The sequence below is a fragment of the Gopherus evgoodei genome, chromosome 1 (assembly GCF_007399415.2).
Source record: "Gopherus evgoodei ecotype Sinaloan lineage chromosome 1, rGopEvg1_v1.p, whole genome shotgun sequence".
Classification (NCBI taxonomy): Eukaryota; Metazoa; Chordata; order Testudines; family Testudinidae; genus Gopherus; species Gopherus evgoodei.
Genome location: NC_044322.1, coordinates 10,887,502 through 10,908,570, shown reverse-complemented (window position 1 = coordinate 10,908,570; position 21,069 = coordinate 10,887,502). Strand labels below are relative to the sequence as shown.

Here is a 21,069-nt window from a genome sequence, read left to right as displayed (position 1 = left end):
TGAATCTGTCCAGGAGAGGGTAGTGGTGAGTATACAGTGCAAAATGACTAGTTCATTAAAATGTGTAATATAAATGCAAATTAAACTAAAATTGTGCAACACGGACCAGAGTCTGGAAAATACATGAGACATCTCTCATTAAAGTCGAGTATAAAGGAGAAACCTCGCAAATTAGATAATCAAAAACTAATTGAGTCCCTGCCCCTCCCCCCAAAAGAACAATCAGACATTGTTAGTATCAGAAAAGGGTTTCCTCCTAAGCTGAGATTTTATGTCTAATCATTCTCAGATGCATGAACAGAAAGGCCAGTAGGATAAAAACAAACAGGGAGGATAGTTCAATCCATTTTTTTGTAGGGCCATTAAGGAGTTTTGGCACAATTCTCCTGTACAGTTCTTGTGCACACCCTGTATATGTGGCCCAATCCCTAACAGACCAATCACCACAAGCACAGCGGGCACTGTTAGAGCATCTCAGCACAGACATCAAGGACTGAATGGGCATGTGGACTGACTCCCCATCTTGAGGCACATGGGTGGGACAGTGTGGGAGCAGACTGTCCTACTGTTGTATATTTATATCTGTTTGGTGGCCCTCTGCCTCCCAAGCTCTAACTCTAGCCTGCTACATAAGTACTAGATGAAGGTTCAGAATGCTTGGGGAGGATTGTTTTATTACTGGCTGGCACGGTTTTATTTCTTAAACATGGTGCTCAAGCACATCGCAAATGAAATTTCCTTATGGTGCATCACATGACCCAGTGTCTACTTGCCCAATAGAAAGAGAAGCCATCAATGAAGGTCACACAGGACATCCAACAGCAGATAAGGACTTTGCTCCTAAACTATTTTCAAACTCTACAGGGATGGATTCAAATGGGTGTCCTAGAAATGAAAGGGCTCTGTAGCCTATTACCAGCCCCATTCTTCATGACCAGGACATTTACGGATTATTTCCTGTCTCACCAACTGGTCTCCTTCATCCTCGTGGTACAGAAGGGGCTGCTTAAGTGGCCGGCGGATGTACGTGTGTGTTGTTGTGCCCTGGAAGTAGGTGGCTGCAAACTTTGCAAATTTATACTCCGAAAGGTCTTCCTCCTCTTCCTCGGGGAGGGGCAAAGCTGCGTCTAAATCCTCTTCCTCTAGCTCCTTCTGGGCTCGCTCAAGGTCCTGGAGAGGGAGGAAAATATACACATCCGATTTAGTTTAGTGTCTTTAAAAGCTCCCTCACCCTGCACTTCACCTTGCTCCCGGTTCCGGGACTGATTTCAATAGGGCCAGGATCAGTTCTCAGGACAAGAATTGGCACAGAGGATCCAATCCAACTCCCCTTGAAACCAGTGATTTCAAGGGAACCTGGATCAGCCCCTCGTGAGGTCTGTAGATACTTCTTTATCCTGAGGAGAATCCTCTGTGGGGCAGACTCCCAAAGGCAGCAGCAGAAGCAGCAAGTGTGAACACATTGGAAAAAGAGTTATGATGAGTGCTCTAAGAGCTAAACATTAGGGTAATAGGGTGATGTTGCTGGACCAAGGTGGGATGGATGGATTGTCCCCTGTGCCAAAACCTTACTCTGAGCAACACTAGCAAGCCCTGTCTGTTGCTCCATTCTCCATGCAGTACCTCAAAGCCATTGGGTGCCTGTCCTTCCTGGCCTGGCAGAGACGAAGTGGTCCCTAGGAATCCAAACATTTTGTCCACCATATCTGAGTCATTCACTGGCTCCTTTCGGGCCTTCTCCATTTTGTCTAAGAGTTCCTTCTTCCGACGGGCTTCCTCCTTCTCCTTCACCTCTCTCTCAGCATCTTCCCGGGCCAGCTGGGCAAGGCGTACCTAGAAGAGAATGGTTACACTGACTAGAGTGCGTTCTCTGGCAAGCTAGTCCTTTATTCTGCAGCTTGGCCCCTTAGCTTTAGAGCAGAAGGATGGTCTTGGGGTTAAGGCACTAGATTGAGACGCAGAAGATCTGAGATAAATTCCCAGCTCTGCCACTGACTCACTGTGTGACCTAGGACAACACACTTAAATCTGTGCCTCAGTTCCCCACCTGCAAAATGGACACAGCAATGCATCTTTCTCTCTCCTTCTGACTATTTAGAGCCCAAGGTTCCAGGTGCAGGACTTTTACTCTATGCACATACAGCACCTAGCACAGTGGCAATGTTCCAGTGACAGTTGAGGTCCTTTATGCAGTCCTATAATACCAAAAAGAATACACATAATCGGTGTACTTCTGGTGTGGCAGATCGGAAATTCTGTGCTAGCTTCAGTCAAGTGAAAATAGGGATGGCTTTACTGAGTCAAATACGAACAATACAACAGGACAGCAAGTCCTCAAACTATTTATTGGGATGCTGCCTTCAATTGACCTTATTCTGCCCCTACACTTTTCAGCAGGAGTAGAATCAGGCCCTAAAGAGAAGCCAAGAAAGAGAAAAGTCAGATCGTACTTGGTGCTTCTTTTCTGCTTCCTCTTTGGCTTTCTTGGCACTCATCTCCTTCCGGAGCCGTTCCTCTTCTGCCAGACGAAGCTTCTCTGCTTCCAGACGGCGGTGATACTGGGAAACAAAACACAAGTGGGCTTTTAAAAAGACACTTAGCACTTTTGCTCTGCTAACATCCAGATCACAGGAGCACGCAGCACAGACATGAACACAGCTCTGTCCCTTGGTATGTCTCAAGGAACATTAATATAATGGGAGTCGGTTTCTAGCCAGAGAGAGGGTACCAGCTTTCACATTGCTTTCTGATTTTGATTTCATTCTGTCACGATCTTGGGGGAAGAATTTGCGTTCTGCACTCCCTTACACACAGTCAGTGATCCACACTAGTGTGATCTGCCTCTCTCTACAATATTTAGGGTGCTGGCCCCTAGGGTAACCACAGACTTTTGTATCCTGGAACAAACATTTGGGGCATGCCCATATTAGCCTTTACAAAAGTGATAACTAAGTCAAGTTAATTGGCAATCAGTTAACTTCAGGTTAAAAAAATCTAGTGTAGACATACCCTTAGACAGAGAGACACTGACAGCTAGACAAAGGCTGTAGGATGGATGTTATACAGCAGGGGTAGGCAACCTATGGCATGTGTGCCGAAGGCGGCACATGAACTGATTTTCAGTGTCACTCACACTGCCTGGGTCCTGGCCACCGCTCCGGGGGCCTTTGCATTTTAATTTAATTTTAAATGAAGTTTCTTAAATATTTTTAAAACCTTATTTACTTTACATACAGCAATAGTTTAATTCTATATTACAGACTTGTAGAACGAGACCTTCTAAAAACATAAAAATGTATTACTGGCATGCGAAACCTTAAATTAGAGTGAATAAATGAAGACTCAGCACAACACTTCTGAAAGGTTGCCGACCCCTGTTATACAGACTATCATGCTAAGGGCCGCCCAGAGGATTCAGGGGGCTTGGGGAAGGGCCAGGTCTTCGGCCGCAATTCAGCGGTGGGTCCCTCTCGGAGGGAAGGACCTGCTGCCAAATTGCCGCCGAAGAATGAAGCGGCCACGGTAGAGCAGCCTAAGTGCCTCCAATCGTGGCTGCTTTTTTTTCCCTCACCGCTTGCATGTATTCATCGGGCAGCGCTCCGAGGCTTCGGCAGCACTTCAGCGGCGGGTCCTTCGCTTGCTCAGCGTCTTCTGCTGCACTGAAGGACCCACCACCGAAGACCCGGAGCGAGTGAAGGGCCCGCCGCCAAAGTGCCACCGAAAACCCGGAGCGGCTCGCAGGGTCCTGGGCAAATTACCCCACTTGCCCCCCACCCCGAGTGGCCCTGATCATGGTCTGGGGAAACCAACCCTGTTGGTCCTGTTAACTGGATGCTGTCTTTCTCTACCACGCATGCTAGCAAACAGGATTTCCTGCATGGTACTTACTTCTCCCTTAAGGCGCTTATACAGCCTCCGTGCAATCATGCCTCTGGCATAAGCCTGGATCGTAAAGACAGCCCAAAGGCGATGGCGGAAGGCCCTGCGCACCAGGCAGCCCCGGCACCTTGCCTGGAACTCGATGATCCGTCTGCGAGCCATGTGGTACTGCGTGTGGAGTTTGCGGGAACGGCAGAGGGCCTGGAGCCTCAGGAACCCAGTTCTCATCTGCAAAGGAAACAGGATTAAGACATTGCGCCGCTGAGGGACTCACCGGCCATAGTCAGATTTTCCTCGCTCATCTGCCCTCTCGCAGCTGAAAATACAAACCTGCTGAAATTAGCAACAAGCAAAGAGCCCTCCAAAAAGCAGGGGAGAGCTGCTGTGAGATGGCAGAGAAACAAAGTGCTCCTGGATTTGTGCGGCCTGATCCAAAGCTCACCTAGTCAATGGGAGTTTTCCCATTGAATTCCATGGGCTAGAGATCCAAGCCTTTATGGCCTCAATGACCCCTAATGCTTCTTGTGCACAGTCTGCTCCCTGTGCTTCCCTCCGGAGGTTTGGCGCTCAAGATCCCCCAGATCTACACAGATCTCAGAGCAGTCACAGGTAGCAAGGGCCATGCACAAGGAGGCCCAGCACCTCCTCATGCCTCCTGTCATGGCTATTACCACTACAATGTCTCCCCCAGGGGTTTCCACATCACAGGAGGGGGCACTTACGTTAATTCAATCAGGGATAGCTTATGCTGGGTTGCGTGGGGGATGATACTGCAGAGAACGGCCATCCCTCTGGCCTTGAACACTCTCATCCCCAGGCTGCCCGCTGCACACTTCTGCAGGCTAAATGTCATGGCATGCCCTATGCAGGTCTTCTTCTGGGTCGGGTCCAGAAGAGGATCATATACCATGCCGGGCACATTCTCTTCTTCCATCCCACCCTTCCTATTGAGTTCTGGGATCTGCCATGCTTGGGGATGCTAAGGGGGCCTGTGTAAATACCCAGGACACTAGAAGCTGTCAGCTGCACGTTCGCAGTTTTGGATGGGGTTGTGGAGTGGGGGGACTGTCAGCAAAACATGGCTGCAGCTGCAGTAAAGTCCAAGTGACAACCTGGATCAGGTGCAATTCCAAGGACAGAGCTATGCCACTTCCACCAGCTTTAATACTGGCCCTGAGTTTGCAGCCTCCTGAGAAATGACATAAGGAATCCAGGGCCACACGTGACCAAGTGCTGTAAGATGGGTCCAACTCATGACAAAGGTGTGAGGAGGATAACCAAAGAGATGGTTGCTCCCTTTATGCAGAACCAAGGGCAGCAAGGGTACAGCTTCCCCCTTTCCCTTCCAACACACTAGCCAGCTGTCCCCTCTCTGACCTTTCCCCTCAGGGGAAGCTTAACTGGACTGATAAGGAACCTAATATCTGGATCCTAGGCAATGAGACCAAGGTGAGAAGAGCGTAAAGGAGAATTGGCAACACTTACAGCACCATAGTTCTTTCTGCAGTTATGTCCCCGCCAGTATCTCTGAATCATCAGGGCCGAATGTCGCACTTTCAGGAAATTGGACCTGGAAAGGGATTACAAACACTTGTGCTGGTCTGCTGGGGGTTATCGTCGCCTTGGCCCGCAGGGAAAGCCAGCTGCATTCTTCACAGACTGTAAGGAGTAACCTCCCCTCCCTTGAGCTCAGTCAGCTGCTGGATAATGCCAGTCCCAGCCTTCCTTTCCCGTGCAGGAGGAAGCAGAGGCATTGTAGTGGTACTACCATGCACCCTCCTCTCTGCCCATTCCCTGTGCTCTGTCCAAAACAAGAACGGGAAGAGCAGTCCAAATGTGCCGATCCAGTGCCAGGTGATCAACAGTCCTGCCCTGAACTGCTGGGTGACGCCTTGGGCCCAGGCTCTTGTGACTTACCCCTCGCCTCCCCCTCCCCGCCTTTGCATTTGGAATCTTCCTCACTCTGTTTCCTCTAGTCTTAGATTTTAACCTCATCCAAATGAGGACTGTAGGACAGATCTGCAGCTGGCGTAAATCAGCATAGCTCCATTGACATCAATGAACCCACCACCATTGATGCCAGGTGCAGATTTGGCTCCTTCAGTCTTCTTGATGTTCCAGAACGTGCACAGCACACATCCAGGGCTTGAATGAAATAAGAAGTCACTAGTCCACGCTCCCACAGCAAGCCAGCAGCTAAGTCAGGGACAGGTGACAGAAGCCCTGATCGCTAGTCCCCGGCTTTGACCAATACTCAAGACTGCTTCTCTAAGGACAGGAGTATGTCCCGAGTCCTTGGCCACCATTTTCTCTTTACCCCACATTGCTATGCAGTGTGCTTTACATGGGTTGGCTTCCTGCCTCTCATCTCTGCAGTGCCGGCTTTTCAGTGGGAATAGCGGTACAGCACCTTGGGCACTGGGATGAGTTGCACTGTAACATACTATTGCTCTTTGCTGCCATAAGGCTGAATATCACCCCCGCTTAGTCTCCCACTGGAATTTTGTCACTGACTTCAATGGGACCAAGATCTGGCGCAGAAGGTCATTTGGAATAGTCTGCTAGTATAACTAAAGTTGGCCAATGAAGAGTGTCTCTGCTGAGTGCAGAACTGAGTGTGGACAGAAAGCCTTACTCCCATTGTTCTGAAAGTCGGCAACCTGAAAATATACGTTAATAATTTCCTTCATGCTCTGAGCAGCTCCAGCACCGGTTATAGCATAATGTCAACCCCTGGGGGGCTTTATCATGCTCACCGCGAGCTAAAGCAATAAGGCAGACACACTGAGAATGGGCAGAGTAAGCTAGTGGTACCTGAGGCAAAGAGGACATTGTTTTTGCAGAGTGCCATGAACCGGAACATGGTGTGCCAGTAAGTTGCACTAACAGATCCCCCAAAATTCACCAGGCATTTCCTTGGCATATAATACCTGTTTTTAAACCCACGAACCACCTTCTGGATGAGGATGACCTTGTCTGTGATGGCCTTGTCCCTCTCAATTTCCAGCAGCATATCATGGTGATCCTGGGGAATGAACCAGTGCACAATGGTTACCCTGTGACCACTGGCCATCCCGCGATGGAAACAGAGGGATGGTATAAGGCTCCTCCCCAGCGGTCAAATCTAAGGATGTCCAGCTTTACAACTCACTACGTTTGGGTCTCTACAGCATAGCCACTCACATTCCGATCAAGGAGAACTGGACTTGAATCTTTCCAGCTCATCCGTGCCATGCCTAAATATGCCAGAAGGAGTCACCGCTGAGCATCACCCCTTCATCCCAGAGGCCACACGCATGGCAGGGCTTAGTAACAATGCGTGAGTGAATTATGTCACCTTCTGCTGTGTGGCTCACTATGCTATCAGCTTATGAGTCAGTCAAGTGAGGTTACTGCCATGCGCCTGATTCGGTAGCATTTCCCACCCACGTTGTGCAGGTACTAATTACTGCACAAGGAGCAGGGCACTGGAGAAGACTGTGGCAAAGTTGGGAGCAAACTCCAGGCATCCTGAGTCTTGGTCCACTGCTCTGACTACTAGATGTCACTCCCTCCTCCAGTAAAGCATAGGAGCTGCAAAACCTGGACATAGGAAGGAGGGCTGAGGACAAAACTGTACCCCTTCAGTCTGCGTTTCCTTGCTTTTGTGGAATTCAGTCAAGTCACGTGATTCTAGCCTCCTTTCTATATCGTCCAAATTGATTTCTATACTAGTTTCTTTACTGGCTGCTGCAGGAACTGAGTTCATCTATACAACTTTGCATGCTTCCCATTTTACCCGACCTTGCGTTGCCCTTCAGAACCTGTTCATTTCCCTATTTCCTCCCTGGACAGCTGCAGGATCCTGATAACGCTTTCTGGAAAGGAAAGCTACAGGGATGTCAGGAGCAGTTTCTCAGAAATAGCTGGGGAGATGTTTAAAAATAAGTGACAGGATTACATCTGAGAAACACTAGAGAAATCCCATCTGCCTCCCGGCTTGCTCCTTGACAGCTCGGCCTTGTTTTCCTGGAGGGATTTAGAGATGGGATCGTAAAAACAAATGCACGTGAGTAGGGCCGTCACAAGAAGACAGCTCTTTGTTACGCTGCTGCTGTCTCATTGTGCTGCACAGGGCCCTGGATCCATTAGGCAGCACTGCACTGGTCTTGCCGATCTTGATGGGCACAGAGCTGCTAATCCTCTGTTCGGCATGGCAGGGAACTTTCAGTCACTCCCACTGGCTCTCTGCTGAGCCCAATCCCTCTCTCTTTCCCTCGTACATGACCTCAGGGGTTATGGCAGCCTTGGGGACCAACGTCACATCTGTCTGACAGGACCTGATGATAAGGGCCTCAGGAACAGCCTTGGAAAATGTCAGCAGGTGGTGGAGGGGAGGGGCTCGCAGGGCATCTGTGCTGTCCCACTATTCCCTATTGTTTGTGCAGAGTGGGATCTTTGGGCCACTGGGCCCATCCTGGCTTATGGAGCTTTCAGGAGCTGTCAGCCAGCCCCAGCACGGGGGCAGGGGATGGATTGAAGGGAGCAACTCAACAGCTCAGCTCTCTCACTGTCTCCATGGGTGTCAGTCAGCCAGGGAGCTTCCCCTCACACCTCCTCGGCAGGGACCTGGGCGGGACACTGCCTATGCCCTGAAGCCCCTCCTCAGTGATTCTGCTGCCATGTCTGGCAGTGGAGTCATTGGCCTGGCTCTGGAGATACAGCTGGGGAGCTCACAGAGGAGAGGCCTGCGCCGCTTGGGATATGACCAGTGCCGTGGGTGCGGGTTTGAGTGCGTGTGCATATCCCAGCCAGGCTCTGTGCCAGCAGAGTGCTAGGATTTCACCCATACTCTGACTCCTAGCTCTCACCTGATCTGGACCCAACACCATCCCCTGGCCCAGGCCCCACCAAATCAGGCCAGAGACCTGGGTAGTGGATGGGGATTAGTTCTAGTTAGGGAACCACCTACTGGGATGGGTGTTAGAGTCCTTCAGAGCCAATGGGAGATGGGAAAACAAGGAGCAATGGTCTCAAGTTGCAGTGGGGGAGGTCTAGGTTGGATATTAGGAAAAACTTTTTCACTAGGAGGGTGGTGAAGCACTGGAATGGGTTACCTAGGAAGATGGTGGAATCTCCTTCCTTAGAGGTTTTTAAGGCTTGGCTTGACAAAGCCCTGGCTGGGATGATTTAGTTGGGATTGGTCCTGCTTTGAGCAGGGAGTTGGACTAAATGACCTCCTGAGGCCTCTTTCAACCCTAATCTTCTATGATTCTAACAGCTGCTCAATGCACGGACAGCCTGAGAGCATCTTACCTTCAGGAAAATCTTGGTCTTGCCAATCTGCCAATCATCATCTTTCCCCAGCACCGCTTCAGCAATTCGCTGGCACGTTCCACGCAGGTCGCCCTAGGAGAAATGGGGCAGCAGGACATAGCAGCCTACAGCTCACATGAACACCAGCCGCCCCTACCAGCTATAAATACGGGGCGGAGTCTGATCTCACTTCCACCTGTTTTTCACTGGTGTAATCTAGTGACGTTAATGAGGCTTCTCCTCATTTGCATGCTTCCCTCTCCTGGCTGGCCTAGAAGCAGTGAATGAAGATGATGATTCATTCTAGTCTCAATCCCAGATCCATGACAGTGGCTGTCACTGCTGACTGTAGTGTCTATACAGTAGATGTGCAGTGATGGAGCAACACAGTGGGCTGCACCGTGGCTTGTAGAGGCCCAGGCTGTGGTGGGAGAGGGAGGAGGCACGCTGCCTCAGTGGCAGGGTCAGAGGAATTATACCTTTGAGAGTAATACCTACTGAGGCCTGTAGGGAACATACGGAGAGGTCCTGCTCACTACACCTGTTCAGTCGATGCAGCCAGCACTTCCCCAGTGCAGCCATGCCAGTCTGGGCTGGCTAGTTGTATCAGCTGTGCTCCCCAGCCATCCCTCTGTGGGCTCTCTCTGGTCCCTGCGAATGTGTTGCCTGCATGTTTCAGGCAGTACAGGCTCATCCAGTTATTTTACTGCTACAGCGGCTTCTGAGCTCAGCTGAACCATAGTCCAGCAGACGCCTCATCCTATCTAAGGTGTTTAGATGGCCCCTGTTACCATAGTAACTGAAGGCCTCACAGTCTCTCATGTGTGTATCCCCACAACCCCCCTGTACAACATGGAAGTGCGAGTCCCATTTTACAGCTGGAGAACTGAGGCCCAGGGACTAAGGGCCTGATTTTTAAAAGTACTTAGGTGCCTAACTCCCATTTAAATCAACAGGAATTAAGCACTTAAATACCTTTGAAAATCTGGTCACAAGCCACTTGCCCAAGGTCACACAGGAAGTTTGTGGCAGAGCGGGGAACTGAACCCAGGTCTCTGGCTAGCACTCTAACCACTGGGTCTTCCTGCCTCTTGACTTTCTCCAGGGCATTAGCACGATGGTTTTTGATAAAAATCCAAGTCACTGCTTAAACCTGTACCTGCTTGTACGCCGGCTTCACCCCGGGCATGAGGACACGATACCTGTCCACAAACTCCACGAAGCTGTAGCGGATGGGATAACCGGCCCTGCGGATCCGGATGGTCTCCATCATCCCTGAGTACCTCAGCTGGCGAACACACAGCTCCCGATCAAATAACTGGGGAGGGGGAAAATTAGATTGGAACACTTGGTTTCAAACCTTGCTGGCCTGTGAACCGGCTCAAGCCGTACCATCGAGCCTGAATGTGGGGGACAGTCCGAAGTCTTGTGGGGGAAACAAATACAACATCTTCTCCATAGAAACTTTAAGGATTGCCGCATGAGAGGGCCTGATCCTGTGAGGCGCTGAGCACATGTGTCTCCGTCCCTTTGTTTAACTCCCAGTTGCACAACGGGATCAAGAAAGGACCCATAGTGTGCTGCAGGGAACTGGAAGGGAACAGGGAAGGCTGTGTGTTAGCGTTCTTGCTAAATCCCTCCCCTTGAAACAGAAAACGAAACTGCTTTGGAAAATGGTGTCGGGATAGCGGAGTTCAAACTGTGTTTGGGGCCATTCTTATTAATGAACAACAACGATAAGGACTTGTCTACACACTGGCAAGTTTCTGTGCAGTAAAGCAGCTTAGTGTGCTCAAACAGCAGACGTGAGTGCATGGCCAAGCCACTCTGTGTGCAGAAACTCCTCAGTTGCAGCGCTGCCAAAAATCCACTTGACGAGAGTTGTCAGGCTATTTGTGCAGAGGCCCCAGTGCTCTATTGCTAGTGTAGACATTTGATTCTTTTCTGTGCTGTAACTGGCTTCTGGAGCTGTCCCATAATGCCTCGGGTGACCGCTCCGCTCATTGTTTTGAACTCGCCTGCCCTGAGACACGCACCCCTCTCCTTTCAAAGCACCTTTTCTGACAGCCCGTGAGTGCTGTGCTGATCTGCTCCAGGACACAAAGCAAACCATTAATGTGGAATGCTCGTGCTGTTGAACACAAGAGGCAGTGTCTCTGTGTGTGTGTGTGTGTGTGTGTGTGTGTGTGTGTGTGTGTGTATGTGTGTGTGTGTGTGTGTGTGTGTGAGAGAGATTGAGAGCGCTCAGGGAGGCAGGCAGGGGCTGATGTTGGGGTTTCCCCCTCCCCCTGCCCTCAGGACTAGTTGCTTCCTGCCGCTGTCTGAACTTACAAGACAGCTTGCTGACACACTCTCTGTCCCCCAAAACACACTGTGTCTCTCCAAGCAAACACACACTCCCTGCCACACACTCTCCCGGCTCCTCCCGCAACTTCCATTGAACAGCAGCTGGCAATGTAGTAGGATGCCCATGGAACAATGGGATTGGGAAACCTGCATCATATGGTGCTGTGCTTGCGCCATAAGGCATTGCGAACCCTTCCCAAAGCACCCTGCGGCCAGTTGCATAGTGGGATAGCTACCACAACGCACTGCTGTCTTTGCTGTTGCAAGAACTGCTAATGTGGATGCGCTCCAGTGTCACAAGCAGCACAGTGTGGACACGTAACATCGGTTTAATTCCAGCATTTTAATAAAAGTGGTATAACTCATGGCACAGAAACTTGCCAGTGTAGACATACCCTAAGGACTTGTCTACATCACAAAGTTGCAGCGCTGGTGAGGGGGTTACAGCGCTGCAACTTAGGAGGTGTACACATCTGCAGGGCATCACCAGCGCTGCAACTCCCTGTTTGCAGCGCTGGCCGTACTCCCGTTTTGTCTCGGGTGTAGAGGATCCAGCGCTGGTGATCCAGCGCTGGTAATCAAGTGTAGACACTTATGAGCGCTTTTCTTGACCTCCGTGGAATAAGCAGGTATCCCAGCATACCTGAGGAAGCCTCTCTGGTAATCAAGCAGGTCTCCTTCCCCAGTTTGCTCTCGCGTTCCCCGAACCCCCGAGCAAGCAGGTCTCCTTCCCTGCGGTTTGCAGGGGGGTTCGGGGAACGCGAGAGCAAACCGCGGGGAAGCTGGTCTCCTTCCCCGGTTTGCTCTCGCGTTCCCCGAACCCCCGTGCAAGCAGGTCTCCTTCCCTGCGGTTTGCAGGGGGGTTCGGGGAACGCGAGAGCAAACCGTGGGGAAGCTGGTCTCCTTCCCCGGTTTGCTCTCGCGTTCCCCGAACCCCTGTGCAAGCAGGTCTCCTTCCCTGCGGTTTGCAGGGGGGTTCGGGGAACGCGAGAGCAAACCGCGGGGAAGCTGGTCTCCTTCCCCGGTTTGCTCTCGCGTTCCCCGAACCGCCCTTGAAGCCGCCCAACAGCGCTGCAGTATGGCCACATCTAACACCACTTGGAGCGCTGGTTGCTGTAAGTGTGGCCACTCTGCAGCGCTGGCCCTATACAGCTGTACTAATACAGCTGTAACAACCAGCGCTGCAAAATTGTAGATGTAGACATACCCTAAGAGTAATAAAATTAAGTCCTGACTGCAAGTTTGGACTCTGAAGATACCTTGGATCTATATTTGGTATCACTATGGCCCCCCACCACACACAGTATCTGAGCATCTCAGTCTTTCATGTATTTATCTGCATAACACCCGGGGGAGGCAGAAAAGTATCGTTTCACTGGATGGGGCACTGAGGCATAGGGAAGGAAAGTGACTGGCCCCAGATCACACAGGCAAAAGGAAGAAAATCCTTCCCTAATTAACAAAGCAGGAGTTTTAGGTTACAGAGTGGCCAGGGCTGGCTCCAGGCCCCAGCGTGCCAAGCGCATGCTTGGGGCGGCACGCAGCGGGGGGTGCTCTGCCGCTTGATGGGAGGGCGGCAGGCGACTCCGGTGGACCACCTGCAGGCGTCCCTGCGGAGAGTCCGCTGGTCCCGCGGCTTCGGTGGAGCATCCGCAGGCATGCCTGCGGGAGGTCCACCAGAGCTGCGGGACCAGCGGACTCTCCACAGGGATGCCTGCGGGAGGTCCACCGAAGCCGCGAGACCGGCGAGTGGCAGAGCGCCCCCTGCAGCGTGCCACCGTGCTTGGGGTGGCGAAATGGCTAGAGCCGGCCTGAGAGCGGCCTGTGTTTCAACCCTTCTGCTGTTGGAGAGCCTGCGAGGAGTGCCCTTAATAATAATTCCTCTTCAGAAAGGGCCAGATTCTGCCACCTTTGCTAATATTGAGCAGTAACTATCAGCTGCTTGCAGATTCAGGGGCAACTCACTGTGAACAAATGGTAGCAGAATCTGGCCCATACACCTGACTCCAGCAGCCTTAGGATCAAGCCCGTGGCAGGGCTGCTGGCTTGTCCGTCCAATCCAGGCAGGACTAACACTATGCCAGAGATGCTTTCGGGCCCTTCCCCCAGGGCATAGTTTATTAATTCAAATAAACCCACAAAGTAACGAAAAACAAGGCCGTTCCCCTGACCAGTACAAGCTGCGAGGGCCTGGAGACCTCTTACTCTCTACCCCTTTCTCTGCTCCAGACCCAGGAGCAAACCTCCCTCCTGCAACTCCCCTGAACTGAGCTCTCTCAGAACTTTACCAGCCTCACCGGGCCCCTGCCTAGCTGGGTCTGCTAACTGAACAAGGCTGGCTGGCCCCAGGCTCTTAAAAGGGCAGACTACCCTGTTACACCCTAATTCAGGAAGGTACGTGTGTGTGTGTGTGTGTGTGTGTGTGTGTGTGTGTGTGTGTGTGTGTGTGATTGTAACTGAGCTCACAAACAGTCCTCTTGACGTTGATGGGGCTACTCACACGCTGAAAGTTATGCATGTGCTTACATACCTTCCTGAACTGGGCATTAAGTGGACTCCTACATTATGCAGACTTCTGCCAATTTATGGATATTCGTTTCTTTCCTCCCACAATCTGTTCATTAATTACATTTGTTTCTTTCACACTACTTACAACAACACACAATTATTCAGAAACAAGAGTGCAGGAGCCAGAGAATTCACTCAAACACATCTGGGTGAAAACAAAGTCATTTTCCAAAGTAAGTTTCACGGGGAAGCAAAACATTCCAAAAGATTATGGACAAAAGTTTGAAAATCATGTAAAATAACAAATGACCAGGACTTTCCACTGGCCTTTCACTTCCTGCTATCCCATTTCCTATCATTATCTGCACACTTTCCTTCATATCCTGGGACAGAAAATTAACTCACAGAAAATGTTTTTCTTTCACAACCTTCCTGCACAGCCCCAGGTTCCATGATCTGTTTTTTGGTTCTGTATTTTTAAACTCATTCCAAAATAAAGGTTCCCATTTTAGTATGAAACCACATTATACATCTTACAAACCTGCAGCACAGAGCTTAGCATTAACTGTCCAATTTGTGTCTCTCTTTTGGATTAATCTTGCAATTCGCACGCTCATGAATAGTTTCACTGACACCTCTGTGACTACTGGTGTGAGTAGGGGATGAATGATTTGTGGGCTGCAAGATCTGGTCCTTACAGAGCAGTTAAATAGATGCAGAATTCCAAACCCAGATCATTCTAAAACTCAGTGGAGTTCAGATCTAGGGTTTTGGAACAATTTGCTAAATTTGCATCTGGATCCAGGTTCGGATTTTCAACACATTCCAAGTTCTAGGGTGACGTGGTTTTGATTTGGGCTCCTCTCTGCTGATAAACGAACACTAGTATTAAGTTTTGAGGTTAATATGCATTTAAATGCACTTGTATATCTTTTTAAATTTCGGTCTCTCCCACTCACACACTAAACAAACACCAGGACAGAACAAACTGCTCATAGAGAGCTAGCAAAATATTTGTCTGATCGTATTTGTTTTGCCAAACAACAGATCCACACATATATGTTCACAGCAAATATATAGATAAAAAGGGAAATTTATCATTTTAGAATTTCTGTGCCATTTTGCCCCGGTATCATTCAGAGTTAAATTCTGCCCATAGCTACTAAATCTGGACAGAGATGTAACAGTCAGCATAATTTTGTCCAGTGTATACATAACTTACTAAGACACCAGTCACAGACAAACCATAACACACAGCAATTGAAATTAGGAATAAGTAAGAGAACCTATTTTCAAGTTTTATAAGTAATGATTAGTGACCAATAGGGATTTTTAGTAAGGTTAGGTCCAACCCTACAAAGTGTGGAATTGGGGATGCTCAGCACACAGCATGAGGAGCTCAATGCTTCGCGGTCCTTGCACACCCAAAACTCCTAGGGACTTCAATGGGAACTATGAGTGTGCAAAGAATGCAGGATCAGCCCCTAAAGAGTTTACTTTATTGGGGGATATGTATTCGTGTTCTCTTCCCTTCCATCTGGTAACTGCAATTTGCCCCCAAAGTACTAATGAATTTTAAATAGTCATAACAAACCCAAATAAACAGATCATCGTTTTACTACGTATTAGTAATTTTAAATGGCTAATTCTTTCCTTTGACTTTCAGCTGGTAGGGCAATCGGCTCGGTGAAAAGACACATTCTAACTGCCTGCCAAAGGCGATGGATTAATGGGCTGTTATATGTTCATTAGATTGAAAACACTAAAGCAGGAACAGGCCTCTCCATCTCATCTTTGTATCTCCTGGGAAATCACAGCTGAAAACATGACTAACCTCTCACCTGTGCCTCTCAATATCTCTAACATCTGTTCTTTTAACTGTATTTATGGACACAATCCAGCAAGCCTGACTCACATGAAAAATGTCTATAAAAATGAGCTCCTTCTGTAGGTTATTAGGTTGATTGCTTTAGAATCCTATTTAATTTCTATAGAACCTTTTTAGATTTTGATCTAACAAGGGGTGAAATTACAAAAGTGCTATTGAAATCAAACAGGATTCCAAAGCAATCAACCTACAAACCTACAGAAGGAGAGGATTTCTGCAGGATTCTTAAACCTGCCCATAGAACTGAACAGAGAATTGTAACCCTGCTCCCGAATTCTATAGCTTCATTCAAACATTCTATAAGAAGGCCACAATTCTCTATGGAAATCTATAGGGCTTTTCCTAAAGGGGAGAGGCTCCAGCATGGGTCTCTAAGGATTATACTTCTGAGGAAGGGGGTGCCGGGACGAGGCCCTCATTTTGTAAAACATTTTGGGGGACAGTTTGTAGAAAATGCTTTACAAAGGAAGGACCCGATCCTGCAAACCCTTCTTCAATGGGACTAGTTCCCATTGACATCAGTGGGGCTGCAGGCATGTGTCAGGAGCACAGGTTAGGTTTCTAGACAGGCAGATGGACCTTGATGGAAGTTTCTCCATCAACGTCAATGGATCCAGAGCTTTACTCGTATTGAGTCCACATGTAAACGCTGCCTCTATAAGGACACTCAAAACACACCACATAAAGAGGGAGAATCAACGCTTACCATGGGCTTCTTATATTCATTAGGTTTGATGCAGCGGACGAAGAAGGGCTGGCACCCACTGAGGGTTCTCATCAACAGTTCGAGAGATCGCTTGAACTGGCTGCTGAGTGTCGGCGAGCGCTTCCTTGTCTCTGCTCCCTGGAAGAGAGTGGAACCACAACATATTTGTCTCAGGAAATGAAAGGATAACAGAGCTTTTCCCCTCTAGCCAAGTCACTGGGAACCTCCTCCCTAGCTGGAGTGGGGGCGGGGGTGTGTGTGTGTCAAACGTGGTGCAGGGATGGCGTTCAGATTTACTGGCTGAGGAAGCAAAGGGAAGAATTGAAATATCATCTATTTCTGGAAACTACATGGAGGTTTTTCCCCATGAGGCCTTCGGATTCATAGTTTGCTATGAGTTGGGCCAGCTCCTTAGCTGGTGGAAGTTGGCACAACTCTTATTTATACCAGTGGAGGCTCTGGCCTAATTGTGTGTATTTCCATCTCCCTGCTCCAGACAGTACATGTGGCATGAGACCATGCAGTCAGCCAAAGGTGCCTTACATAATGCATGCCTAGTGAGGACTAGAGGAAATCCCTCAGTATGCAGGAATTACCTCCAGGCAGAGGAACCCGGGAGCTTCATAGTAAAGAAAAGGCCATAATTTTTATTTCTCTTGGACCTGCTTGATGCTCCAAATGATGATCTGCACTGGCTTGTTGCATCGTTGAAACATTATATAGGAAGTCAGACTAGATCTAATGATCCCTTCTGGCCTTAAAACCAGTCAGTTTATAAAGTCTGTGAATAGAGACTTGGACCACAAGGGGGAGTGAGGTGTCACAGCCCTACACTCCGGGTGGGCTATGTGGACTTTGGGTCTAGGCGCACAGATAGGAAGTGGCTCTTGCCCTATCAGCACAGCTGACCCGACGGCAGGGGGATTGTAATTTGCCGATAGTGTCATGCAAGACTCCAATTATCTTTACTGAGTGTTGGATCTTCAGGCCCATAGGAACAGAATCAAGCCCTTAAATGGCACTAGGGCATTTTCATGGAAGATTTTTGAACATGGATTTGTTGACTTTCAGGGGATGCTGGCAAGGGCTGTCTATTTTCCCCAGCATCCATTAAGTGGATTCATGTTGGGAGCATCTTCTCTGTGTTTGGAAGAGGATATTAACTGGACTGATGAGGGGCACAACTTAATCTGGGGTGAGTTAGGGTGATTTTGTGGATGTCCATTCGATTGCTGGATAGGTTTTAAAAAATCTGTTCAAGGCTTAGGGCTCTGGCTAAGTGTACATTACATTTCCATCTGCCAGCCACTTCTCCCTAGCTGGTGAAAATTATGAACAGTGCAGGTCTTGAAAGCCTTGTAAGATCAATCCCCAGGAAAGTGCAGCAGAATTTAGTTTATCTGAATCCTTTTTATCAAGAAAACTATTATCCGTGCTTGGGTTACGTCCTACAATATGAATCGATTACACTGATAAATCATAGCAATAAATCGTGTGTCCCTTGTCCTATTCAGATCTATGGGGTTCAACTATACATCAAAAGCTATCTAGATGTTTAAAGCAGAGGTCTCCACAGTGGGGGTGGTTCAAGAGGATACTTGGGGGTGTGCGGCAGGAGGAGCGCTTTTTGCTTTGGCAGTTCAGGCCCGAGTCCGAGTGGGTTTGTTTTTTTTTTTGCTTCGGCAGTTGGGGTGGGAATCCGAGTTTTTGGTTTTTTTCCTTCGGTGCGGCGGGGGTGCATGCTCAAAAATTTTTTACTGATAGGGGTGCGCGATCAAAAACGTTTGGAGAGCACTGGTTTAAAGAACGCTTATGGAGGATGTAGGTAACACCAGTGGATTCGGTTGAGTTGGGCATCAGACTGTAACTCCATGGGACATGGACATCCCATTAGATAATCAGTCTTGGGAGGATTCCAGAGGATTAGGTGGGAGGTCCACAAAGAAAGGATTTTGCCATGCCTTTTCCAAAGGCTTTGTGTTCTTTACTGGCTGATGAGCAGCGACTGCAGACAAAAAGTGGCCCCACTATCATGGGCAATATTTGCCAAATTTAATGTTTTTTTCTCAGTTGCTAAAAGTGCCCATCACCAAAGTCTCTGGGCACTGTGCTAAACATACAAGCAGCACCTTGCTGGAGGACATCAACATTGAAGACTTTAACCCCGCCGGAAAACTCTCAGGAATTTTGCACAGCTCTGGCCATAGGCGATTGTACAATGAAGCCCAGCCAACAAAACAGAAAGTCATCATGGAATTCCAAAAGGGAAAGTGAACAGTTCAAACCCAGCTCATGCACACAGCAGAAAAACCCAGCAACGCCAGAACAAGAGAGTTTAGCACAGCAGCCATTAGCTATCCCAGCAAACCTTCACACAGGGATACATTGCTAACATGTGTAATTTATATCAACAGACACAGACCCGGACCCCTGCGAGTACTGTGCAGTTGGTGATAAATACCCTGTTAGCAGAGTCTGAGGAGGACAGGTTGTGTCAGCGATAATACTGCTCGGATAGCAGCAGGGCAGTGGGATGGGGCTGCTTGAGATCAACAGCATCATGCAGCTTTGCTAATTCAGTGTAAGTGGCCACCTCCAGTGCAGCACAGCGGGCTGGCTGCTGGAGGGGTTAGAAACAGATACAGAGGCAGAAACCAGGCTTAGCAAACTCCCATTTTGGAAGTGAATGTAGGTATCCTTTCCCAGCACAATGATCTGGGCCTGACCAGGAGGCCCTTGTTCGGCCCTGCTGGGGCGGAGGGGTCATCAGAAGCCTTCCAAGGCCTCCTAAAACAGGGGACCTGGGACTGCTCGCTGCTGGGGTGGGGGGCCATCCTGCCTCTCTAGATTGCTTCCCAGCTTCTCCTCAGCATCCGCCTCTTCCCACGCATCCCGTCGCCAGCGGAGGGGCACGGTGCAGCTTTCACCTCCAGGCCTCAGTGCCTCTTCCAGTGGCATGACTGGGGACACGGTTCTAACACAAGCTGCCAGAAAGCAACTTAGGTTCCAAATACTCCAGCCTCCATATCGGTGATTCTCAACCTGTGGCCCGCAGGCCCCTTGTGGCCCATTCAGCGGAGAGCTGTGGCCCATGTGACATCCTCAGGGCCATACAGGTAGTATTGGATGGGGCCACAATGGTAAATAGATTGAGAACCACTGCTCTATATACAGGCAGGGCTTATGTAGCCCACAACTCAACCAATCAGAATAGAGTGCTCAGTGGCTGGAGGGCCCCCATTAGCATACACAACACTTTGTGTCTCACCTGTGTACACAGGCCACTCTGAAAAATGCAGTGTGAAACCCAGGGCCCAGGAGCCGTACGAGAAATTAAATTATACAAAAAACCCTCAAGCAAGGCTTTGGACCAGACTTTCCTCTCATGCTGGTGTAATTCCACTCAATTCAGTGGTGTTATTCCTTTGTACACCAGTGTCAGTGAGCAGAGAATCAAGCCCTTTTCTTTTACTTCAACTAAGGGGTCAAAAAGAGGAGTAGACGAGCCTTCCAGGAAGACTGGTTAAGGCAGTGACGGTGCCAGTTTCACCTTGGGAGAAAGAAATTCCTTTGCTCCAAAAGCAACATACTTCCATGGGTCAGAAGGTATCCCTTGGGGAAAGACCAGCATTCACATAGGTTCTCTCATTGTAATATACTTCCAAGTTTTCACAGTTTTAGCCTGTAAAAGTCTCTGGGGCAGGGACTATCTTTTTACTTGTGTTTGTACAGCACCCAGCACTATATGTGTCCCAATTGGAAGTGGGGCTTCTGGACAATGCCATAAATATGGCATCTCAGCAGAAGGCTAGTAGGCCTCCCTAATGGCCAGCCACGACAGAAGTTTGATTTGGCTCTCAGACTAGGCTGGCCTAAAGTGAATAATTTCTTCACTTTGGAAAAAAAACAAAAACCAAGGGGACTCAGATGATGTATATGGGAGCTATGGACACAGAAGGGAGACGCGGGAAGGCACGCGTTCAGCACAGCACTCATACGCGCTTCAGATGCACTTCCTTCCACCACCTCAGATCAGCCTGGGTTCTACACAACACAGGCTTCTGCCCAGCGTTGGCTGCCTGCATCCCGTAGCAATGGTCAAGGCTGGAGCTAGGGCCGTCTCTAGCCATTTTGGTACCCTACGCAGCTCCCCCGCGGGGCTGTGTGGGGCCCCCAGCCTCCATAAGGGGCTGGCCCTAGGCCTCCGCAGGGAGGGGCAGGGGGGAAACCGTCCCCAACCACGAGCCAGAGGAGCAGAGTGGGCTGGGGCCAGATTGCTCCACCTCCTGCTGGCCAGGCCCGACCCCACACTCACGAGGTGGCAGAAAGTGGAGTAACCCGGCCCCAGCCCGATCTGCTCTGCTCCCTTGGCTACCAGTCTTGGGGGCAGGGGGGAACCGCCCTCCAGAACTTGCCGGCAACACGGCTGGGAGCCCGGGGAGCAGAG

The 21,069-nt window shown here is 49.5% G+C and overlaps 1 protein-coding gene across 1 annotated transcript in view; it reads right to left on the bottom strand.

Moving 5' to 3' along the window:
• The window catches only part of MYO7A (myosin VIIA), a 192,737-nt gene that overhangs the window by 44,714 nt on the left and 126,954 nt on the right, over nt 1–21,069 (bottom strand). Inside the window, 9 exon segments of the mRNA XM_030557917.1 lie at nt 967–1,170; nt 1,624–1,833; nt 2,451–2,558; nt 3,889–4,107; nt 5,365–5,449; nt 6,810–6,904; nt 9,175–9,267; nt 10,334–10,492; nt 16,623–16,760. Coding sequence (XP_030413777.1) covers nt 967–1,170; nt 1,624–1,833; nt 2,451–2,558; nt 3,889–4,107; nt 5,365–5,449; nt 6,810–6,904; nt 9,175–9,267; nt 10,334–10,492; nt 16,623–16,760 — 1,311 coding nt within the window.